This window comes from Lathyrus oleraceus, chromosome 3, assembly GCF_024323335.1.
Source record: "Lathyrus oleraceus cultivar Zhongwan6 chromosome 3, CAAS_Psat_ZW6_1.0, whole genome shotgun sequence".
In the NCBI taxonomy this organism is placed as follows: Eukaryota; Viridiplantae; Streptophyta; class Magnoliopsida; order Fabales; family Fabaceae; genus Lathyrus; species Lathyrus oleraceus.
This window is the reverse complement of record NC_066581.1, coordinates 39,595,120-39,618,696: the sequence shown is the minus strand read 5'-3', so window position 1 is coordinate 39,618,696 and position 23,577 is coordinate 39,595,120. Positions and strand designations below refer to the sequence as shown.

At 36.1% G+C, this 23,577-nt stretch overlaps 2 protein-coding genes across 2 annotated transcripts; both read right to left on the bottom strand.

The window, feature by feature from the left end:
- Positions 1-17,590: 17,590 nt before the first annotated feature.
- Positions 17,591-19,484, bottom strand: LOC127132355 (uncharacterized). The gene is made up of 7 exons (XM_051061298.1): positions 19,152-19,484; positions 18,986-19,069; positions 18,812-18,849; positions 18,652-18,731; positions 18,293-18,376; positions 18,106-18,214; positions 17,591-17,993 (listed from the first exon to the last, which is right to left on the bottom strand). The coding sequence occupies exons 1-7, from the start codon at positions 19,416-19,418 to the stop codon at positions 17,852-17,854; spliced, it is 804 nt and encodes a 267-aa protein (XP_050917255.1). The 5' UTR covers positions 19,419-19,484; the 3' UTR covers positions 17,591-17,851.
- Positions 19,485-19,643: 159 nt separating this feature from the next.
- Positions 19,644-21,844, bottom strand: LOC127132354 (pentatricopeptide repeat-containing protein At3g05340). Its single transcript, XM_051061297.1, has one exon. The coding sequence runs from the start codon at positions 21,716-21,718 to the stop codon at positions 19,742-19,744; it is 1,977 nt and encodes a 658-aa protein (XP_050917254.1). The 5' UTR covers positions 21,719-21,844; the 3' UTR covers positions 19,644-19,741.
- Positions 21,845-23,577: the final 1,733 nt, after the last annotated feature.

Sequence of the window (23,577 nt, the reverse complement as noted above, 5' to 3'; positions counted from 1 at the left end):
TATAGAGCCTAAAACTTCTAATGGTCATCACTTCATCCTAGTCGTTATTGATTACTTTACTAAATGGGTAAAGGTTGTATCCTACACCAATTTGACAAGAAGGGTGGTTGCCGACTTCATCAAGAAGGAGATTATATGCCACTATGGAATCCCAAGCAAGATCATCACCAACAACGGTTCAAACTTGAACAACAAGACAATGATAGAATTATATGAGTGTTTCAAGATTGACCACCATAATTCTTCTCCATATCATCCAAAGATGAACAGTGTTGTTTAAGCTGCCAACAAATATCAACAAGATCCTACAAAATATGGTGAAAACCTATAAGGATTGGCACGAGATGCTACCCTTTGCTTTGCATGGATACCAGACCTCGGTCCGCACTTCAACAGGGGCAACCCCATTCTCCTTGGTCTATGGGATTGAAGTGGTTCTCCCAGTCGAAGTAGAGATACCCTTAATGAGAATTTTAATGGAGACCAAGCTAGATAAAGTTGAATGGATCCATAACAATTATTATCAACTTAACCTCATTGATGAGAAGTGTGTGACCGTGATGTGCCATGGACAATTGTATCAGTAACGGATCCAGAAAGCGTTTGACAAGAAGGTCCATCCTCGAGAGTTCAAGGAAGGGGATCTCGTGCTCAAGAAGATCTTGTCAGTGCACAAAGATTCACGTGGGAAGCGGACTCCCAATTATGAAGGCTCATACGTTGTAAAAAGAGCATACTCTGGAGGTGCTTTATTCCTCATAGCTATGGATGGAGAAGAGCCCACTCACCATGTGAACTCTGATGCAGTCAAAAGATATTATGCCTAATAAAAACTCGCTAAGTCGGAAACCTGAAAGGGCGACTTGACCAAAAATGGGCATCCCGATGGACTGAAAACCCTAAAGGGCGGTCCAGGCAAAAGTTAGGGATAATAAAAAAAATGGTAGCTCGCTAAGTTGAAAACCTGAAATGGCGACTTAGGCAAAAAAAAAGTGTCCCAGTGGATTGAAATCCTGAAAGGGCGGTCCAGGCAAAAATTAGGGACAAAAGGCATATACTGCATCAGTTGTCATTGTCACTGATTAACACAGAAGAAGAGCTAAAGGTGGAAGATCAATCCAACTGCTCCCTTCAGAAGCGAGGTTTTGTGGAGTCATTGTTATTAGGGATAGTACTAGTCATTGTGATTCACTGTAAACCTTTTCCCTGTTGCCATTTTCAAATTTGTAATGTTCCATGGAGCTACGCCATTTGTGTGCTACCATTATTGAATAAATACAATTTTGCCAATTAATTTCTATCATTTGCTGCTTTTCTCTGATTTTCTTTGTTATGAAAAATGCCATTTATTTGTTAATAATGAACTTTCGAACTTAAAAGTATTTTTTCAACATATTGAGAAACACAATTTTTGCTTTTACTTGTGGAAATATTAAAAGGAAATCTCCCGTCTTTCCCCACAAGTCTCAAGTTGCAAGACTTCTCCTGGATAATCAACATATATCTCCAGGGAGCATAATTCATCATTCTCCGAAAGGATTGTTGGGCCAATTGTGACTGTTCAGCCTGATAGATCCTCCTTTAATGCATCTATCATCTTCTTTGGTTGAGTTGTTGGTGTTGAGGATTTAGTACCTCAGTTGAAGCCTTCTTCAAATTTCCAGTCTGCATATTGTCAGCATTTGCATATCATGATCATTCATATATCATGCATATAAGCAAGATCAAAATCATGCATAGTCTGAAGTACTTCATGCTCATTTGCATAATCTCAGGTCTCGTTGTTGATTTTTATCCCTCGACCTCTAAGTCCAGTTTGTTACTGGCATCGTTTGTTAAGTTTGGTTATCACCAACATCTTCTGTCAAGTCCAGTTGTAACTGGCATCCTGTTTCTAAATGCAGTTGTAACTGGTACCTCTTTAAAGTCTGGTTATAACCAGTATTGTTTGCAAGTCCAATTGTTATTGGCATTACCTCTCAAGTCCAGTTGTAACTAGAATTTAACTTTTAAAATCCAATTGCAATTGGTATCCTTAAGTTTGGTTGTAACAAACATTTGTTTGCAAGTCCAATTGTTATTGGCATTACCCGTTAAGTCCAGTTGTAATTGGCGCTCAAATTTTAAAAATCCAGTTGTCATTGGTATCCTTTCGAGTCTAGTGTTAACTAGCATTTTGTTTAAAATCCAATTGTAATTGGTATCTTAAGTCTGGTTATCACCAACACCCTTGAATTCCAGTTGTAACTGGCACTAATCTGTTTGAAGCTAGTTATAAAATATGCTTAAGGTCTAAGTCCAACTGCTGTTGGCACCTACAGAGGGTTTTTCTACCCTGTTGGTCCTAGTGCTTTCTAGAAAGTCGTCATTTTGACTCTTTCATTGACAGGAATTTACAATTTTGAGCGGATGATTTTCTTGTGAGAGATCTCCATATTTTTCAAAGATATTCGAGTTGTCATCAGGTCATGTATGAACCTATTGATATACTCTCTTTGAATTTTACAATGTTGTCAGGTCATGTTTGAACCTGCTGTTGGAACCCTTTTAATATCCCCCAGCATCGGCAAGTTATGTGTGAACATGTTGGTTAAGTTGTTAAGTCCAATTCTAAGGTGTAGTCCGGTCATGTCTGAACCTATTTGTTGAACCTTTTCTTTGAATATTTCACTGTAATCAGGTCGTGTATGAACCTGTTGCTGAATTTTTATTTGAAACCTCCAGAATTGTGAGGTCATGTATGAACCTGTTGATTAAACTCTTCTTGATATTCCAGTATTGTCATGTCATGTATGAACCTGTTGTTGGAACTTTCTTAAGATATTCAAGTTTTCAGCAGGTCATGTCTGAACCTATTTACTGAACTCTTATTTGTTTGTGTTCAAGTTATTATTAGGTCATGTGTGAACCTGTTGACAAGATCTCTTTGTGTACTCTCTAGTGTGTGTCAGATTATCCAGCAGGATTGTTATCTCCCAATGAGTTTTTATCCTTCTTTGTTGTTTCCGGTGGGCCATCAGTACCTTGGTGTCCATCATTCCTTACACATTTGTATGTCTTGCATAACGTCTCCTGTTAGGATTCATTATATCCCTAGCAGATAAAGATAAAAATCACACCAAAAAAAGAGTCTTGAATCCATGCATATCATATCATGTCACCTCATTTACATTTCAGGATCAAGATCCGGGTTTTCTTAGTATTTAATCATCTTCTACTATGATCATATGAAGAGTGTCTTGCTTCATATGATCTAGTTGAAGATACTTAAATAGGGGCAACTGTCACACCCTGATTTCGATCATAAATCGCCGATTCAATACATTCATCATAGTTGTTGCATCTCTACATATCATAACATGCATTCCATACCGCATAGTGATTAGAATATCAGTCAAAATAAATTTTCGGATCTACAGGCAGACCGGTTGAATTAATTGTCAAATGTGTGCCAAAACAACGGGCGAATTTTTTTTAAATCAAGCTTGTAGAAATCAGTTTTTATTAATCTATGTTTCGCGTAGTTTAATCTGGTGTGGTCGATTTATTTTTCGGCTAATATTTTTTTTCAGGCACATTTTGATCCGTCTGAGCATTTTAACCAGGCATTTTCCATTTCAAAATTTGACAAAAACCTGTATGTTTCCGATTCGTTGATTTCGCGTTGATCATGATGGTGCATCCTTTTGAATTTTCCGAGCACTTTTGCGTCCGATTTTTTATTCAGTTTGAGTCCGTTCATTTTTATTTTTTTGTCGAAATGTTTATAATAATTTATTAGAATTTTCGACGTCTTTGTTTTGATTTAATATTATTTACCTAGAATAATTTAATTTAATTTTAATTTAGTTCTTAAAACTCATTTTATTCTAAATCTTTTTAAAATCTTTGAAAAGACGGGCATTTTGGTATTTGTCTCAATTTAGTAACCCTAGTTTGCCACTTTATAAGCACTAAAAATACTGATGAAAATGGATGATTTTTCACTCCATGCAGCGAATCTAGTTTGGATGAGCATCACTATTCCAAAATTCCAAATAAAAGGGAATGACGGCGTGAGAATCAAAGAAAAAATGGCTACTGTCTTCTTTTCTAGTTTTCATCCTTGTCCCATGTACTCACACCATTTTGCTATAATTTCAATAAAAATATTCTCTTCATCCTCAGTAGCAAATGCACAACATTGTTAGATTTGATCTCATCAATATCACCCTCTCCTCAAAACTTTGAAACAAACTGCTACAACCTATAAACATACATATTTCACTATTCATTATCTCTCACACGATAACCTTCTACGGCTTTCCTCCATCCAAAACCTTTCACCGCTCACGACCAAACTTACCCCCTCCACACTCGCCAGTGCACCGCCGTGACACCTCTATTTAACCACTAAATCACCAACTATTCCATACTCCCTACCCTCTCAGTAACATGATTCTGGCGAAGCTTCCTTCACCACTAAACATAATCACCTCGACTCCTCACACTCTCGGTTCTGCTCCCTTCAAAAACTGCACCATAAAACTCACCCAAACGACACCGCAAATTTTGTTTTCCATCTCACATGACGACTGCCACTCTTTGTTTCCGGCGAAAAACAGCTGCCACCAATATACTCCGACGATACAGGTTCACTTCTCCTATGTGATATTTTTTTAGCATGTTTATTTACTACATTATTTTCATTAGAAGTGTAGTCATTAAGTAGAATAAAATGTGTTGATAGTCCCAGGGTCAGGGGTTCGATCCCTACTTCCAGTACTTCATAGTTTTATTTATTTTATATTTCTCTTGTTAATTCATATGTTAATGGATATATTAGATGTTTGACCCTTGCGCTTCTCGCTAGGTCATGGGTTTGACCCTTGCAAAATTCACTTTCTATTTGTTTCAATATTTTTTACCATTTTAATTTTCTATTTTTTTCATTTAATCTTTTATGTTTTATTCTCTTCTTTCTGACACTTGTTATTTTTTTAATGATTGTCTTTGATTTATTTTCATTGATTTAAACATCGAGTTTTAATTTATGGGTTTGGGAATTCCCATGTCGTTTATCCATGATTATTTTCATCGATATATCAATAGTACTTCGCCACGACTTGATTAATCACATATGGCATTCCAATTATTGTTAATATGCACAAACCGGCTTCGAGCACAATACCTAGATTTTGTTTGTTCCTCATTTTCCATTTTCCTTGCACGTATTTGCATTATGTGATTTTGATTCACATCCTCGCCTCCCCGATTTTAATCCATGGACGTCCTGATTTTACTTTTTTCAATTTAATTTTTTAATGTCTTGTAATTTTAACTTGTTGCATTGATTATTTTTCTTCACATGGATTACTCTTGGGCCTTCTTACAATGAGATCATCCTCTTGTACCTACACTCATGCATTGCTTGTTCGTTGATTAGGCCATATTTTTTGTTTCATTATTTTGAATCCCCATTCGATAAAATGTACCCCCATTCCCATGATGTGTAATAATTTTGCCGCTTTTTATTTCTTTATTGTTTGATTGTTTAGCTAGTTACTAACATAAGAATAAAATAAACTTCTTTCCAAAAAGATCAAAAAAATAATGGCTCGATCCAATGTCGAGTATTTTATCAATAAACAAATCAATCAAGTCCACTTTCTTTTAAACCATTTCTTTCAAACCACGTCATTCAAATCTTTCTCAATCGTTCATCAAATGTTTGATCCAACATCAAGCCATTTTTACAATAAAAACTCAACAATACTTAATACATATCAAATAACTTTTTCAATAAAGATGGAAATGGAACGGGATGGATACCACGAGCTCTTGAGGCTAAGATTCAAGATGGATATCTCGCTCATCTTAGCTCTCGCCATCATCCAAAATTGTTAATGCGGTTTCTCCAAACATTTCTCAATCAAATATCAAAGACACATAAAAATATCAAACCTTTTCGCAAATCCAAGTTCTCGCCATTACTCAAAACACATTCAAACCAATTAAACTCTTTTCTCACCTCCGTGCGATTGACCCTTAAACCTTTTTCTCAAACGAAAGGTATTTTGTTTCAAGATGATGTAAAGCAATGTTTCATCCACTTGAACGTGTGAGTAAGCTTGCGATGTTGCCCACAAATGTTGATTTGTAAATCCATTCGGCCGTGATGCAAATGTCCCCTTCTCAACTTGTTTTGGGTAGTTCAATAATGTTTTCATCGATTGACACAAGGTAACTTAGGTTTAGTCCCCTTCGTCGCAAAATCCAAAAACATTCTTCTCTTTTCTTTTCTTCCATTCCCATGAATAACTCTAGAAGCCTAACATTTTTAAGTTAACACTAAAGCACACAACTAACATAATGGTTCCCGTTGAGTACAATGGACGTGAGGGTTGCTAATACCTTCCCCCTGCGTAATCGACTTCTGAACCCTGATATTGGTTGCGACGACCATAATCATTATCATTCTTTCTTGGGTTTTATCGATATTTCCCCTTTCCTTTTTAGGAATAAATAAAGTTTGATGGCAACTATGTTCAGTCCATCATTGAGAGCATGTGATATTTTGTGCTTCATATTATATTTTCTCGGTAAGTTTGTCATTCTTTCTCATTTTTTTCAAGGTGCAACAGAAAGGGGTGGCAATTTTGTGCTTCATATTATATATTCTCGGTAAGTTTTCCATGAGGCGATTTAGAAAATGTGTATCTTCATCAATTATTAGTGCCCTTGGAACCCCAACTCTTACAAAGATATTCGTTCGCAGAATTTCACTATAACTTTAGCATCATTTGTGGCTAATGCCACAATTTTTACACATTTAGACATATAATCGACTGCCACCAAAATATACTTCTTACCAAAGGAGGGTGGAAACGGTCCCATAAAATCTATTCCCCATACATCAAACAATTCCACCTCCAACGTAGCATTCTGGGGCATCTGATTCCTCTTTGAAATGTTACTTGTCCGTTGGCATCTATCACATTCTTGTACAATGAAATGAGCATCTTTGAACAAAGTAGGCCAATATAACCCAACTTGGAGGACTTTTGTTGTTGTCCTCTCTCCACTAAAGTTTCCTCCATATTCTGAATTATGATAAGCCTTGAGAATTTCCCTCTGCTCTCCTTCGGGAACGCATCTTCGGACCAACCCGTCTATCCCTTTTTTATAAAGGAATGGATCATCCCACAGATACAACCTGTAATCATGTGAAAACTTTTTCTTTTTGTTAGAATCAAAATCATCAGGTATAACTCCACCTACCAAATAGTTCACAAAGTCTACAAACCATAGAACACTAGTAATGGCCAAGACAATAACATAAATACACCCTTGTGTTGAGTGATGATAAAACACAAAATGGTCATCTTCATTATGGACCATACCAAATTGTTGTACTACAATGTTGAATCTGCCAAACCAAGCTCTCAGAGATTTCTTAAGACCATAAAGAGGCTTTTATAGCCTACACACCATAGTCGATAACTCCCCATGAGCAACAAACCCAGGTGGTTGCTCCATATATACTTCCTCTTCAAGATCACCACGTAAAAATGTATTTTTGATGTCAAGTTGGTGAAGAGGCCAATGTTGAATGGATACAATGGAAAAAATAAGTCTAATTGATGCCATCTTGGCTATAAGCAAGAAGGTATCACTATAATCCAAACCAAAAATCTGAGTGAATCCTTTGGCAACCAAGTGGGCTTCAAATCGATCAATCTTACCATCTCGATCAACCTTCACTATATAAAGCCAGTGACAACCTTCCAAATATTTCCCAGGGGGAAGAGGAACCAGTTCCCAAGTACCACTGCTTTGAAGAGCATACATATCATCAATCATAGTTTTCCTCCACTCAAGGTGAGATCATGTTTCACATGGAGTTTTAGAAATAGAAACAGAAGACAGAGAAGACAAGCAAGTTTAATGCAAAGGGGAAAGACGATGATAACATAAATTGATATAAAGTGGAGAAGGATTTCATGTTTGACGTATACCTTTTCGAAGGTAAATCAGAAGATCGAACTCAGGTTATATGATCGCATTAGGAGATGGTGTGGCCTTTGGAGGAGAGTCTGCAATGACCTCGGGGACAAGTAAAACATATGTTAGGTAACAATGCTGATATGTTTGAAGTGGTCGAGAACTGGGGAGTCAACTATAGGAATACCTAGTGAGTCTGGATCCATAGACTTATGGGGAACAATGGTAGACATGACATTAATATCTTCCAGAAGGGGTATGGGAGTACTTTTCTAAAGGCGTTCTGGAGTTACATGGTTGGACTCAAAATATAGAACAAAATTAAAGAAGGTAACATCGGTCGATATAAGGTACCATTGTAGAGTAGGTGAATAGCAACGATATCATTTTCAAGATCGATGATAACCAATAAAGACACACGTTAGTGGTCAAACTTATAATTTATCAAGTCCATGAGAGAGATTATATACAAAACATGTAGATTCGAATACTCCGTGAGGAATTCGATGAAGGGGGAATGGGGAAAAAGGATTGAATGAGAGATTTTATTGTTTATGACAAATATGGGCATACAATTTATAAGGCAACATGTCGTTAGCACTGCATCCCTCAAAAATCAAAGTGGCGCATTACTATGGAGAAGTAGGGTCTGAGTGGTTTCTATGAGATGCTGATTTTTGCATTCGACTACCCTATTTTGTTGAGGTGTGTGAGGGAAAGATGTTTGGTGGAGAATACTGTTGCATGACATAAAAATTTGAATTTTTTTGGATAAATAATCACAAGCATTTTCACTTTTTAAGGTACGAATAGACACACTGAATTGATTTCTTACTTCTTGATAAAATTGTTCAAAATAGAAAATGATTCAGATTTATTCTTCATTAAAAATAACCACGTGCAACGTAAAAAATTCAATAAAGGTTAAAAAATACCTATACTCAAAAGTAGAGATAGTACATGAGGGGGCCCAAACATCGGAGTGAACTAAAGTAAAAGAGGATGAAGCTAGTTTATTGACTTGATTAGGAAAGTGACTACAAGTGTGTTTCCCTAATTGAAATGACTCATAATATAAATTAGATAACTTTGATAAACTTGGTACTGACTTATTTAATTTTGAAAGACCTGGATGACCTAACTGAGCATGGATAGTGAGTGGAGAATTTGTGGTTGAGCATATCTTACATGACACAGAGAGGTAGTAAAGGCCTTGAGACTCACGTGTGACGCCAATCGTCCATCCCAAACTCCGATCCTGCAGGGTAACATTACTGTAGTGAATGTGACAATACAATCAAGAGAACAAGTTAAAAAATTTGGCTGAAAGTAAATTAAATGGACAATTAGGTACATAGAGAACATAAGTAATAGAGATATGAGGTAGAATTTGAACAGTATTAATCCATTCATATCGGGTTTGAGTACCATTGGAAGAAGTTATATTGAGTAAGAAACTAGAGATAAAGGAAAAAGAAAATACCTTTATTACCAGTATCATGATCAGACGCACTAGAATCAAGGATCCATGGGCCAAGAGAAGAAGATTGAGAGAGGCAAACAGATGAATTACTAGTGTGTGCAATCGAATTAATAGAACCATAGTTTTGATTATTCTTATACCACCTGATGAAATCGTCGTAGCTTGGTGTAGAGCTCTAAAGAGAATGTGAGGTCTGAAGAGTGTTTAAGTGATGAATTTGAAACACATTCACCTTACGTGGAGGTCTGTCATGCAACTTCTAGCAACTGTCAATAGTATGCTCAATCCGGTTACAATTTTCACACTTGGGATGAGGTTTGGAGTTGGATGACCCTTCTCGAATGCAATTCTGATTGTTTCCTAGGGACGCAAGGGTAGTAGTGACACTTGGTGCATGGGAAACAAAAGATGGATGGGGAGATCGGTCTAAAAGAATGAGGTGTAGCCAAGCGTAATAGTTATTTACTAATTGTGTCATAGTTAGGAAGAGTAGATCCTAATAAAATTTGGTTACAAACGGAATGGAGTTCTAGTGGTAATCTAATAAGTTCCATGATCATGACAAACTTATTGTGTTGTTTGGCACGAGTTGTTGCGTCTTTTGTGAAAGGCATTAGGGTTGTGAAATTTTCTTTCAAGGGATCAAGCTTACTCATATAGGCTTGTATATCTATATTCTCCAATTTTAGAGAGTTGAGTTTGAGGATAAGATTGTATAAACAATGAACAGAATTGGAGAAGAATTTCCTGGCTTTTCCCAAATGTCATGGCAAGTGGTAAAAGTTTGGTGTTGCGCTTGAAGATTAGGTGTTATGGAAACCCATAAAACAGTGCCCATAGAGGCATCGATTTGTTTCCATTTAACGAGTTTGGCGGCGGGAAAATCGTCTTATTGTGTGGTTAGGTGATCTTTAAATCCCTAACCGTGAAATCACATTTTGACAACACCAACCCATATGTTGTAGTTGGATGTCCCAGTTAGTTTTTCACACGAGATATGCAAAACTTTCATTAACGAGATAGAATCAGTGTCTCCCATGGCTTGAAAATAAAATCTGAATGAAATAGTGGGTGTTTGTACATAATATCATATTTGTGTAGATGGGAAAAAATATCTAAAGGCGGATCTGGAACAAGTGCAGGAAGGCGAGTGACGCATTGGAAAAATCGGTGGGATTGGCCTACGCGATGTCACGCACGGTTAAGGTGGTAACGCGTGAGGCCCTCGCGGGAAGATAGAGGTGGAGCGTATGGGCACATGCAGAAGTTTCTGACGATGAAAAAAATGGGGAACGGTCGGATCGAAGGAGGCGCTTCTGCCAATAGGGTTGGTTTTCCAAAAGGTCGTCGGGAATAGTAGAGACTTGACGACAATGTGGTGGTTACTGGAGAATTTTGAAAACGGATGTCGGAATGAGTCATGGCATTGGATGGAAGGAAAATTGGAGTTATGACACAGTTTACCAAAAATAATCACTGAAAAACAGTAAATCAACCGGGTAAAGCATGGTGAAAGGTTGTCTCTCAATAATCTCTGGATATCATGTTAAAATATGAGTGACTAAGAGACATTTGAATAAATTATGTGTTTGAATAACACTATAAAAGTTATATTATATAATAAACTATACCGCTCATAATATTAATTACATAGGAAATATGCTAATATTCTATTCTAAAATGAGACTAAGGAATATTTTATGCAATATTCTCTTATTTTTATATCTACTATAACAAACTCTTCAGATCAAGAATCCCACTGCATGGAGGTGTTTAGCATAAGCCCGTAAGGAGAGTTATCTAGTATTTAAAAATAAAATTTGCTCAGGGACTGCTATATCCTGCAAATTCTAATTTATGTCTCTCTAGTTTTTCAAATAGTGTTTGGGCAACATGCCCCATAACTCGGAAATCCACCACTGATTTTGTTGTTTTTATGAGAAAGTCTCTTATCTCGTGGAAATTCAAAAAAGCATACAATGGTCTCCTGCTCCAACTCAGAAGCAGAATATAGAGTCTTTGTTGCCCTCATATGTGAATTTCAATGGTTGCACTATCTCTTCAAAGATCTTGGCGTCCAATTCAACAAACATGCCTCAATTTACTATCACAACCGTTATGTTATATACCTTGCACACAATCCCATATTTCACGAACGATCAAAGTACATTAAAATTGACTGTCACCTTATATGCGAGAAACGAGAATATGGCCTAATCAAGCTCTTCTCCATCTCATCTTCTGCTCAACTTGCAAATGTTTTGACGAAACCGCTTGTTACTCATGTCTTTCCTTCTTTTCTTAGCAAGTTGTGAAACCGTTTATGACTCTGCATTTTCTTCTTTCTAAGGCTTTTTTTAGTTCACATTCACAATCCATCTTATAGGGGAGTATTAGAAACAGTTATTATTTTATTTAGTGTAATTCTATTATGCTATTTTAGGCTACTTTAGTTGATAACTGTTACGGTTGTTACCTCAACTATAAATACACCACTATTGATTACTTTTGAATAATAATGAATTTAGTCGAATAATAAGTTTCTGATCATTTGTATATATATATATATATATATATATATATATATATATATATAATATATATATATATATATATATATATATATATATATATATATATATATAATTATAGTTGAAATATGGAGATATAAACTTTAGGTAAAAATATTTTATCAATTTTAATATCTTTTAACTATATTTATTGTAAATTTAACATGTATTACTATTAAGCTTATCATCTTCTTTTAAATATATTTTTTCATGACAAAATCATCCTAAGGTAGAACCAACTTTTATAAATGTATTTGGTTTAAATAGTTTTTTATTCCTATAAGTTGACATATTTTTTATTTTCGTTTTCGTTTTTTTTCTTCTGAAAATAATCTCTGAATACTAAAATCTTTTTTATTTTAATCCTTAAAATTAAAATCTATAAGAAAATCCGAAAGAAACCTACGAATTTTAATTTTAGGGACTAAAAACAACTAAAATTCAACATATAAGAACTTTATCCAAAAATAAAATACATAGACAAAAAATAAAAATACGTCAACTTACAGGGACCAAAAAATGTATTTCGTGCGGAAATTGTCAAATTATTAATTTTAACATGCTATGTTGTGAAAATGATGCCAGAATTACAAAGTATGATTGGTTTCTTGATTTGCAAGAAATCCACAAGGGTAGAAAAGGGAAGCAAGAAGAACACAACAAGTTGATTATAAACTAATATTCTTTACTTTCTCTTTGAAACAAGATTACAAGTGTTACAAAATAGAAAATAATCTCTATCACCCTAATTAAGATTTGCATTATGCAATGATGAGAGACTAGTATGTTATTTATAAGAAAAACTAACATACTAAACTAATAGGATTTTACACACAAGCTCATTACACAAGTTAACTTAGAGAATAAGCTAACTTAAACAATTGGGCATAACAAACAGACCCAATTCGACATGCTAACAATCCTAGCATATTTCGATTAAAGCATGTGAACAGACTTCGACGACATGCTAAGGTCCTGTCGAATTGTCGAACCAAGAAGCTACACTTTGACCATAGTAGAGTTCGATACAATATCTCACAAATTTCCATCTTGGAACAAACTCTATAACATCAAGGGAACAAAATAGCTTTCTTCATGCAACTTTATCAACCACATACAGTGGAAAAACTTGCAACTTGATAATATCTTGGTGATCATATCAATAACATTGTGATTTGTCGAAACCTTCAACACTTGGACTTCTACACGCTCGATTATCCCTCTAATGAAATGCAGCCTCACATCGATGTGCTTGGTTCACTCATGATATGTTGAATTCTTCGACGGGTGTATAACGTTTTGACTATCACATTTAACAATGATAACTCGACCTTGAAGTTTTAGTTCCTTAGCAAAACCTTCAAGCCATAATGCTTCTTTCACAGCTTCAGTGAGGGCGATATATTCTGCTTCAGTGGTTGATAAGGCAACAATCTTCTGAAGTGTTGCTTTCCAACTAATTGTTGTGTCAAACATAGTGAACACATATCCAGAAATAGAATTTTTGGAATCCATACAACCTGCATAATCAGAGTCGACATACCCTTCGATTTCTGCTTTACTATTTTCACCACATGCTCCACAATAAATCAGGACTCTGTTCAGAGACTCATTCATGTACCTTAGAATCCACTTCAATGCTTTCCAATGAGCCTTTCCAGGATTCGTCATGTACCTGCTTACAAGACTTACTACATATGTTATGTCGGGTCTAGTACAGACCATAGCATACATCAAAGAATCCACTATGTTAGCATATGGGATGCTATTCATACAAGCTATTTCGACCTAAGTATTGGGACACTAATATGTACTCAACTTGAATTAATGGTTTGTTAGAATCATAACAGGATTTAAATTCGACATACCAAACTTGTCGAGAATCTTTCGTAGGTATGTCTCTTGAGATAAGCATAATTTCGATTGCTTTCTGTCTCTTCGGATGTCAATCCCAAGAATCTTGTATGCTTCTCCCAGATCCTTCATATTGAACTCCTTATTGAGTTCAACCTTCACCTTCATTACATCCTCGACATTGTTGCTTGCTATGAGAATATCATCCATATAAAGCAACAAAATAGCAAATGAATGTCTAGGTTGAAATTTGAAGTAAACACAGTGGTCGAACTGACTTCTAATGAAACCTATGTGTGTCATGAACTTGTTGAATCTCATATTCCACTGTCAAGGAGATTCTTTCAGTCCATATAGAGATCTATTCAGCTTGCACACATAATCTTCCTTACCTTTTTCTGCATACATTTGAGGTTGCCTCATCAGGATTGTTTCGTCTATATCTCCATACAAGAAAGCAATCTTCACATCCATTTGTTCCAATTCTAGGTCGAACTGTGCCACTATGGCAAGTAACATTTAAATGGACTTGTGCTCATAACAGAAGAGAACACAACATTGAAGTCAACACCTTCTTTCTGAGTGAAACCCCTTGCGACCAATCTTGCCTTGTATCTCTTCGACGTCACTCTTTCGATTCCTTCCTTAACTTTGAAAATTCACTTACAACTGACTAACTTGGTTCCATCAGGTTTCTTGATTAGTTCCCAAGTGTGGTTATCATGAAGAGACTTCATATCATCATCCATGCCTTTAGCCATTCAGTCTTATTTCGACTCCTCATAACTTCCTTATAGTCTCTATGTTCTTCATCTAGAACCTCACTTGTAGAGATTAAGGCATAAGTTATGAGATCTGCATACCCAAGTCTTTGAGGTGGCTTGGTGACTCTTCTCGGCCTGTCTCTTGCCAACAGGTAGTCATCGACAGTTTCCTCATCTTCCTCAGTACCTTCAGCATCTTGTGCTTCTTCTTCAACTTAATTTGGGATACGCAATTCAATATCGACATGCTCCACCTCAACATGAATATCTTCTTGTTCCATCTCTTCTTCATATATATGTGCATTTCGACTAACATCATCAGTTTTCTTGAAAGACATCTCAACTTCAGTGAAAACTACATCTCGACCGGTGATACACCTCTTGTGACCTGGCTCTAGGAACCATAGCCTATAAGCTTTGAATCCTTCAGGGTATCCCATGAACATGCATCTCAGAGCTCTAGGTTCGACCTTGTCCTGCCTAATGTGAGCATAGGCTATTCAGACAAATACTCTAAGTTTGTCGAGATCTGGTGGATGTCCCGACCAAATTTCTCCAGGTGTCTTCATATCTAACGTAGTCGAAGGACATTTGTTTATCAGATATGTTGTTGTCGAAACAGCCTCTTCCCAAAACACCTTCTTTAACCTAGCACTAGTCAACGTGCATCTAACTCTTTCTAAAATGGTTCGATTAAACCTTTCAGCCAAACCATTTTGTTGGGGAGTACCTGCAGTAGTTTTGTGCCTTGCAATACTAGAGGCTACACAAAAACTGTTGAACGCCTCATTGTAAAATTCAAGGTCATTGTCGGATCTCAACCTCTTGACCTTCCTGCTAGTCTGATATTTTCGACCAGAGTCTTCCAACTTTTGAAGTTCTCAAAAGTTTCATCCTTAGTCTTCTGGATGAATACCCATAACTTTAGAATAATCACCAACTATGGATAAAAATACCTTGCTCCTTAATATGATGGACACCTCGCAGCCCCCCAAAGATCAACATGGATATAATCAAGGGATTCATCTGTTATTTATTTGCCTTTATTGAACTTCACTCTGCAAGATTTTTCAAGTACACAGGGTTCACAAAACTTCAAATTTTCGACTTTGTCTCCACCAAGTAGATTTTATTTCCTCAATTCGACCAGACCCCTTTCATTGACATGGATCAATCTTATGTGCCAAATTTTTGTCTTCGACAAAGATTTTGTGGATGCAACATCTATAGAATCACTGACAACTTCAGCCTCAAGGGTATGCAAGTCTTGTTTCTTCACGCCTTTTAAGACTTGCTTCGACCCCTTCATGACTTTTAGAATGATTTTCTCTCCTTGGAAAACATATCCTTTCTTGTCGAATTCACCAAGAGAAATCAAATTTCTCTTCAAATCAGGTACATACCTGACTTCAGTCAACAACCTTATTGACTCATCATGGAGCTTGAATCTCACAGATCCAACACCTGAAATCTTGCAAGCTTTATTTTTTCCAAGCAATACAGATCCACCATATTGATCACATAGTTCCTCGAACAAGTCTTTGTTTGGAGCCATATGCCAAATGCAACCTGAATCCATAATCCACTCTTTACTTGAGTCGCCGCTTGAAACCATAAGAAACATCATATGATTCGAAATCATCTTGAATAATGGTTGCATTGCCATTATCCTTACCTTCATGATCTTTTAGGCGTTCAGAGCATACTTTTCTTATATGACCCTCCTTCTTATAGTGATAACATCGAATACCAGATGCATCACCATTATAAGACTTCTGCTGACTCTTACCCTTCTTCTTGTCGAACTTGTCATCTCTTTTTATGAATTTCACCTTAACCGACATACCTTCACCGATCGAAGATGGCATGTGCTCCTTTCGTTCGTTCAAATCCTTATAGTACAAGGCTGATTGAACTTCTTCAAAGGTCATAGACTATCTTCCATACAAGAGAGTTTCTTTGAAGTGAGCATGTATTATGGGAAAAACACGCAACAATAACAACGCTTGATCTTCATCCTCGATTTTTACATCGATATTTTCAAGATCAAGAATCAACTTGTTGAACATATCCAACTGCTCAGTCAGAACTTTGTCTTCACTCATCTTGAATGAATACAGAGCTTGCTTCAGGTAGAGGCGATTGACCGATGATTTGATCATAAATAAACTTTTGAGTTTCTCCCAAAGACCCGACGTCATCGTCTCCTTCGAAATCTATCAAAGAACCTTATCACCAAGGCTCGATAAGATGGTGTTGTGTACTTTCTCTGCCATAGTCAATTTTTCTTTATCCTTTAACGCATTGTCCATGGTTGCGGCTCCCTTCAACGCTTTTAAACAACTCTACCGAACCAATAGGGCTTTCATCTTCAAGCGCCATAGATCAAAATCGTTCACTTCAGTTAACTTTTCAATCTCATACTTTGTTGACGACATCTTCACGCTCACTGCACCAATTTATTGTGAAAACGGTGCCGAAATTAGAAAGTATAATTGGTTTCTTGATTTGTAAGAAACCCACAAGGGTAGAAATGGAAAGCAAGAAGAACACATAAAGTTGGTTATAGATTGATATTCTTTACTTTCTCTTTGAAACAAGATTACAAATGTTATAGAATAGCAAATAACTTCTCTCACCCTAATTAGAATTTGCGTTATGCAATTATGAGATACTAGTATGCTACTTATAAGAAAACTAACATACTAAACTAATGGATTTTTACACACAAACCCATTAAACAAGTTAACTTTGAAAACATGTCAACCTAAACAAAACAAACCCAATTCGACATGCTAAAAATCCTAGCATATTTCGACTATAACATATGAACAGACTTCGACGGCATGCTAAGGTCCTGTCGAATTGTCGAACCAAAGAACTACCATTTAATCATACTAAAGTTCGATCTAATATTTCACATGCTCATTCATAAGTCACTTATTATTAGTGGATGAAATGAAATCAACTTCAACCGTATTATCAACTTTATGTGACGGTTCAAATTCAATTTTTATATTATGGTCACGATAATATTACCATAAGAAATGATATTAATATAATACAATTTGAAGAAATTTCTCCATTTCACCACATTATCAAAATTGGTTAAATTCTTATATTTATCGTTTCTAATTTATTTAATATACTTATTAATATGGTGTATCTATAGGTTGGGGAGTGAAGACACAGTGACGTTAAAACCAATCAACATGTTGGGTTGAAAATTTGGTTTTCTTCTTTGGCTTTTGGTATCGGTTATTCTCAAACTTAGCTTTGGTTATAAGTGAATAGAGGAATTCTGCCTCAGCTGATGTATCATAGGGTACATCCAGTATACTGCAACCACATCAACAAAAAGGAATAAGAAATCAAACAGAATGAACTTATGAAAATCCAAAAACATTGTATGATTCTAAAAGGTAATAATAAGAATGAGTAAGGTTGTTACCTGTGAAGTAACTCCTCCAAAAGAATTCTCTGTGATGGGGTTACATAGTGAATGCAACTTCTAGGGCATTGTCCAACAGCAGACTGAACTTGGTAATCTTCCCCTTGATCTATGAACAGTTGTTGGTATTCTTAATCAATGATTTTGTCAAAATGAAGAAAGTGAACAACAGATAAGAGAAGTTAACCTTGAGAAAACGCACGCGCTGTTCCAGTAGAAGGGACAAATGTGAAAGCATGAGATGCTCTTTCAACACAGGGATTTGAACAGGCTGCACATAACTTTAACTCTTCAATGTAATGGAAAAATAAAAAGCATAGAAATTTTTCATCCCAAATGATATTCAGATACTGTATATGTATGTATGTAGGATTCAGACTTCCGATTAAAAGCGTATCAGGTGTCCGACACCGACATATATGTGGTTGGTTATATTTAATAACTTCAATTTTCTTAAATTATTAAGAGCTCCACCTGTCACTGTCAATGTCTTGTTGTGTGTGGTGTCTGTGTATGTGCCGGTGCTTCAAAGATATATACAATTACCTTTTCCAACACAAAGAAGCTCGTTAACAAAAAGATCAAAAGCTTCACACTCTGGTCTATCAAAGGGATCTAAGCACTCCCTGAAAAGTCAGCAACCATTGTAAGAGAATGAATACCTACAGTAAAATAATGAGGAGTTGAAAGACAACAGATGATTTACGTTTCAATAATTTGTGATGGTGTGTAGTTGGAAAGTATCTGCAATGAAAAAAAAGTATGACAGTGAAAAGTTAATTAACTAATTACTAGTTACTATGCTAAACATGTGGTGTGGTAGTGAATAGAAAAAGTAAAACAAAAACAATGAGATTTAGTGAAAGAAAGAAAGTAGTACCTGGTATGCTTGAATTACACGGCGAATCATAACATCCGATGTTTCATTTTCGTCTCTGTTGAGGTCTGGGTGAAACTGCTTCACCTGTAATAAATTAAACAGAAAAAAAAAACTTGAATTAAATGAATGAAAATGGTTAACAAACTTTGATGATTGATGTTGATACTTTGGCTCGAAAAGCGGCTTTAATTTCACCGGCAGAGCAGTTGGGTTGGACTCCCAGGACGGCGTAAGCAGAGAAAGTGGACAGAGGATCGTCATCTCTCCTTCTGCAACTGCAACTCGTTCTTGTCTTATTATTTACAGACACAGACAACGGAAAAGTGTGGTTTACAAACGCAGGGGTTGTTGACCACCCTGATCCCATTCTGGCTGCTATTGTCATCGGAGTGGCCAAACCAACTGTTTCCATAGGAGGGGTGAAGTGAAGCATTTTCTGGATGACAGAGTGCCACTTGTGTGTGTTGTGCTCTCTGCTTCAATTATATAGGATTTCTTTTTCAAAAATAATTATTATTATTTCAAAATATAGGAACTTTTTTTATACATTATATATCCCATTTATAAAATTTATTAAAAGTTATGGGCTCCATAATTATTTTTTACTAATACTTCTATTTAATTCACATTTTTATCAAACAAATAATAAATGAAGTAATTTATCAACACAAACTCTTCCTTGAAGGGTAGTTTGGATAAACATCAATGGGATTCTCAATTCTCATTGAAAATGATTAGTCAGAATAAATGCAGTCACTACTTCTCTTTATCTTGTTCCAAGTAAAAGAGAATACACTTTTTATCAGGGACATAGCCTTCATCTTTAAGGTGTTTCAGCAAACCAGACAAAACCCAGAATATAACATCACTCTGCGGATGCAATTTATCTCCTACTACAAAACTATTGACTTTCTTTTCAATCTCAATGCAACTTATACCTACTTCTTTTGCTACTCCCATCTCTTTCATTCTCTTAATGGAACTTGCTCTCTCTTTCCATTTCCCTTCAACAGAATATATGTTTGCCATCAAAACATGAGGAGCTGCGGTGTCTGGTGCAGCTGAAAATAGTTTATCAGCAGCATATTTACCCATCTCAGAATCACCGTGTATGCTACAGGCACCAAGCAATGCCTGCCAAACTAGCACGCCACCATGCTCAGGCAATCCCTCGATGAATTTCCGAGCTTCATTAAGATGTCCTGCTCTCCCCAACATGTCGACGATGCAAGCATAATGTTCTGACCTAGGGATTATGTTGTGATCTCTAGTCATAGACTCCAAAAGCTCCATACCCTTCTCAACTAATCCTGCATGACTGCAAGCATGAAGCAATGACAAAAATGTAACATCTGTTGGTTCTGTACCCTCCACTCTCATCTCTTCGTAAAATTGAAGTGCCCTGAGACCATCTCCATGGCGAGCAAAAGCAGCAATTACCGAGTTCCATGAAATCGAATTCTTTTGAGTCATCTGATAAAACACTCGGAGGGAATCAGACAAATCTCCACATTTGGAGTACATGTTTACAAGTCCATTACCCACAAAAGGATTCTGACTGAAATTCTTTTTTATGATTAAAGAGTGAATCTGTTTTCCAAGAGCCAAAGAAGTGCCAACACCAAATACCCCAAGAACAGCGGAAACCATGTTAGGGTCGATATCTATCCCCAGCGTCACCATTTTCATAAATATCTGGATAGCTTCCTCCTCAAATCCATTTTGAGCAAAAGCTACAAGTATTACCGTCAAGGAGACTCCATCCAGCTCCTCAGCAGACTCAAATATCTGCCATGCTGCCTCTAAACTACCACACTTCGAATACAAATCCATCAAAGCACTTTCAATACATAAATCCGACTGCATTCCCAATTTCCATAACAAGCCATGAATTTTCTGGCCGTCCCTTAACGCTTGCAAACCCGAACAAGCCATGAGTAAGCTCAAATATGTCAAAACATTAGGACTCACAGACCCGCAACACATTTGAGCAAACAACCTCAAACTATCCTCATAAAACTCATTTTGCGCAAGCCCAGAAATCACAGCCGTCCAAGTTACAACATTCCTCTCAATCATCTCATCAAAAACCTTCCTTCCTAGACTAAAACAACCACATTTAAAATACGACGTTATAAGAGCATTCCCCACCGTAATTTCCCTCTCAAAACCACCAACAAACACCAAACCATGGATCATTTGTGTTGCACTAGAGAATCCTAATCCTAACCCTGTTCCCAATCTCAAACCATCACAAGCTGACAACATTGTAGTAAGAGTAGCTTTATCAAATCGACAACACACTCTACTAGACTCACTCATTTGCTTAAAGAAACTAAAAGCAGAGTCAAGATCATCATTCCTTAAAAACCCAGAAATGATTGTATTCCACGAAACGGTATCTCTGACAGGCATATGATCAAACACCTTAACAGCATTACAGAATTCACCACATTTGGAATACATGGAGAGGAGAGAGTTCCAAACAAAAAGGGCATTACGTTGGGAGGCATCAAAATGGAAGGAAGGAGGTTGTTTGATGATTCGGGCATGGATGGAAGAACCGAGAGTGAGGTTTCTGTCTCTGCCGCAAAGGGAGAGAAGAGACGTTAAGTCTGGGTTTGAAGTTGAAGGAAATGGGTATAGGGAAGGTGGTGGGTTTGAAATGAAGGGTAGGTTGAGAGAATCGACCCATGAAGGGAGATTGGTGTTGAACTTCCATCTGGGTTTCATCCATGAAATGAAAAGGTGAATACAGAGAGAGAGGGTGTTGGTGTTGGCGTTGAGCAGACAGGGGAACGAACGTTGTTCCAGTTTAAAATGATTTTTTAAGGTATTTTTCCGTATTTTAACTTAATTTAATGTTTTGTTTGGGTTCCTTCATTAAAAAAATAAAGTATTTTCTTAACTAACATTTTATTATATTGATTAAAAAAATAATAATGAGGTATTAGGCCAAAGTCCATCATTGAGAGAGCAAATCATTGCTTTTGTAATCCAAGGAAACTAAAAACACGACATGATACGACGAAGACGGAAAACAAATAAAACGAATCATCTCCATTAAAGACGAACCATCTCTATTGAAGACGAATCAAAGACGACCTGAAGTCATCTATGTTGAAGACGAAACAAGGGAACTTAATGTACGAAAACTCATATGTATAAAAACTGAATTGTAAGTCATCTTTGTAGATCTGTTTTTGTAGATCTGGATCCTAAAAAATGATTGAGTTTTGTTAATAGGTTGTTGATTTTTTAGATCCGGTGGCGATAAATAAGGTTCTTCAAAACAAGAAGAACAAGGTTTTTGTTGCTTTTTTTTTGCTAATTGAGTTTTTATAGATCTGGATCCCAAAAAGAGAATTGATTTTTCAGATTTTTCAAATATGAGTTTTCAGATATGGTTAAATTGGATGTCATGAGTGTTTCCAATTCTAATGGATACGGTGGAATTCTAGTGAGTTATAGAGTCAGGACATCCGAGCAATTGATTGGGATTGAGTTTTTATATAATTCATGATGTTACGGCTACGTCGACGGTCGGTATTTCGTATGTTGTTACTCCGGTTCTAGAAGAAGATGAGCTTGTTGACGGTGTTTCGTATGTTGCTACCTAGTGGGATAAAAGTTGATTGTTACCTAGTGGAATAGGAGTTGATTATTGTATTTTGTAGGTGCTTTAAATATTTATGTATATCTTGTTAAATTTTATGTTTTTGAGTACCCTCAACTGCTAGTTTTGTAGTACGAATATAAGTTAAACATTTTTTCATGATATTGATATAGTTGATTGATTTGGCCAAAGATTTAATCTAATTAGTGTTTGTGTCAATATATATTTCTCGATTTCTTAATCCTGATTGTTTATATAAACCATTTCAGGGTGTATCGAGAAGCAATTTTATATTATGAGAAAGCCTTTGCATTATCAAGAACAAGTATGAGCACTAATGTCAGTCTTACGTATACTTACCATTTACACGTATCTAAAATGATCTTTCAGTTTGTCATATTTTGTATGTTATCTTAAAGCAAAATGTGAATTTTCTGTATGATTGGAAATGTGGTTTTGTCATATTATTCGGATAAATAAATTGTGTTGACTTTTATAGAAAAAGTTATGTGAGCATGGGAATGATGATGACTCTTGGCTTTTATCACTTGTTTCATTTACAATAGTTCACAAATTTCTTGTGTTATAATTATAATTTTTGCTACAGCGCTTGATCGAGAAACTACGCATTGTTTCTTATTCTTCTGAGAAACTAAGTTCCTATACAAGAAGGTACAATTGTTTGAAGTAGATATTTTATCAGTAATTGAATATGTTCCGTTCAGGAATCAGAAATAGATGTAGTTAGATAATTGATGATCTTTAACAGTAGTGTTGATCTCTTTCACGGCGGCGTGGGATAGACCTATATGGTTAGTACTTAATGCTCAAGTCAATTTAAGATTCAAGATGAATATAGTGGAAAGTGGAGATCGGAGCATGTGTCATGTTCTATGTGTGTGAACTAATTTTATACTTTGCGTTAAGTGGAGTGGATATGAGATGAATTCAGCATTGGTCATTTGGGTCTTTGGCA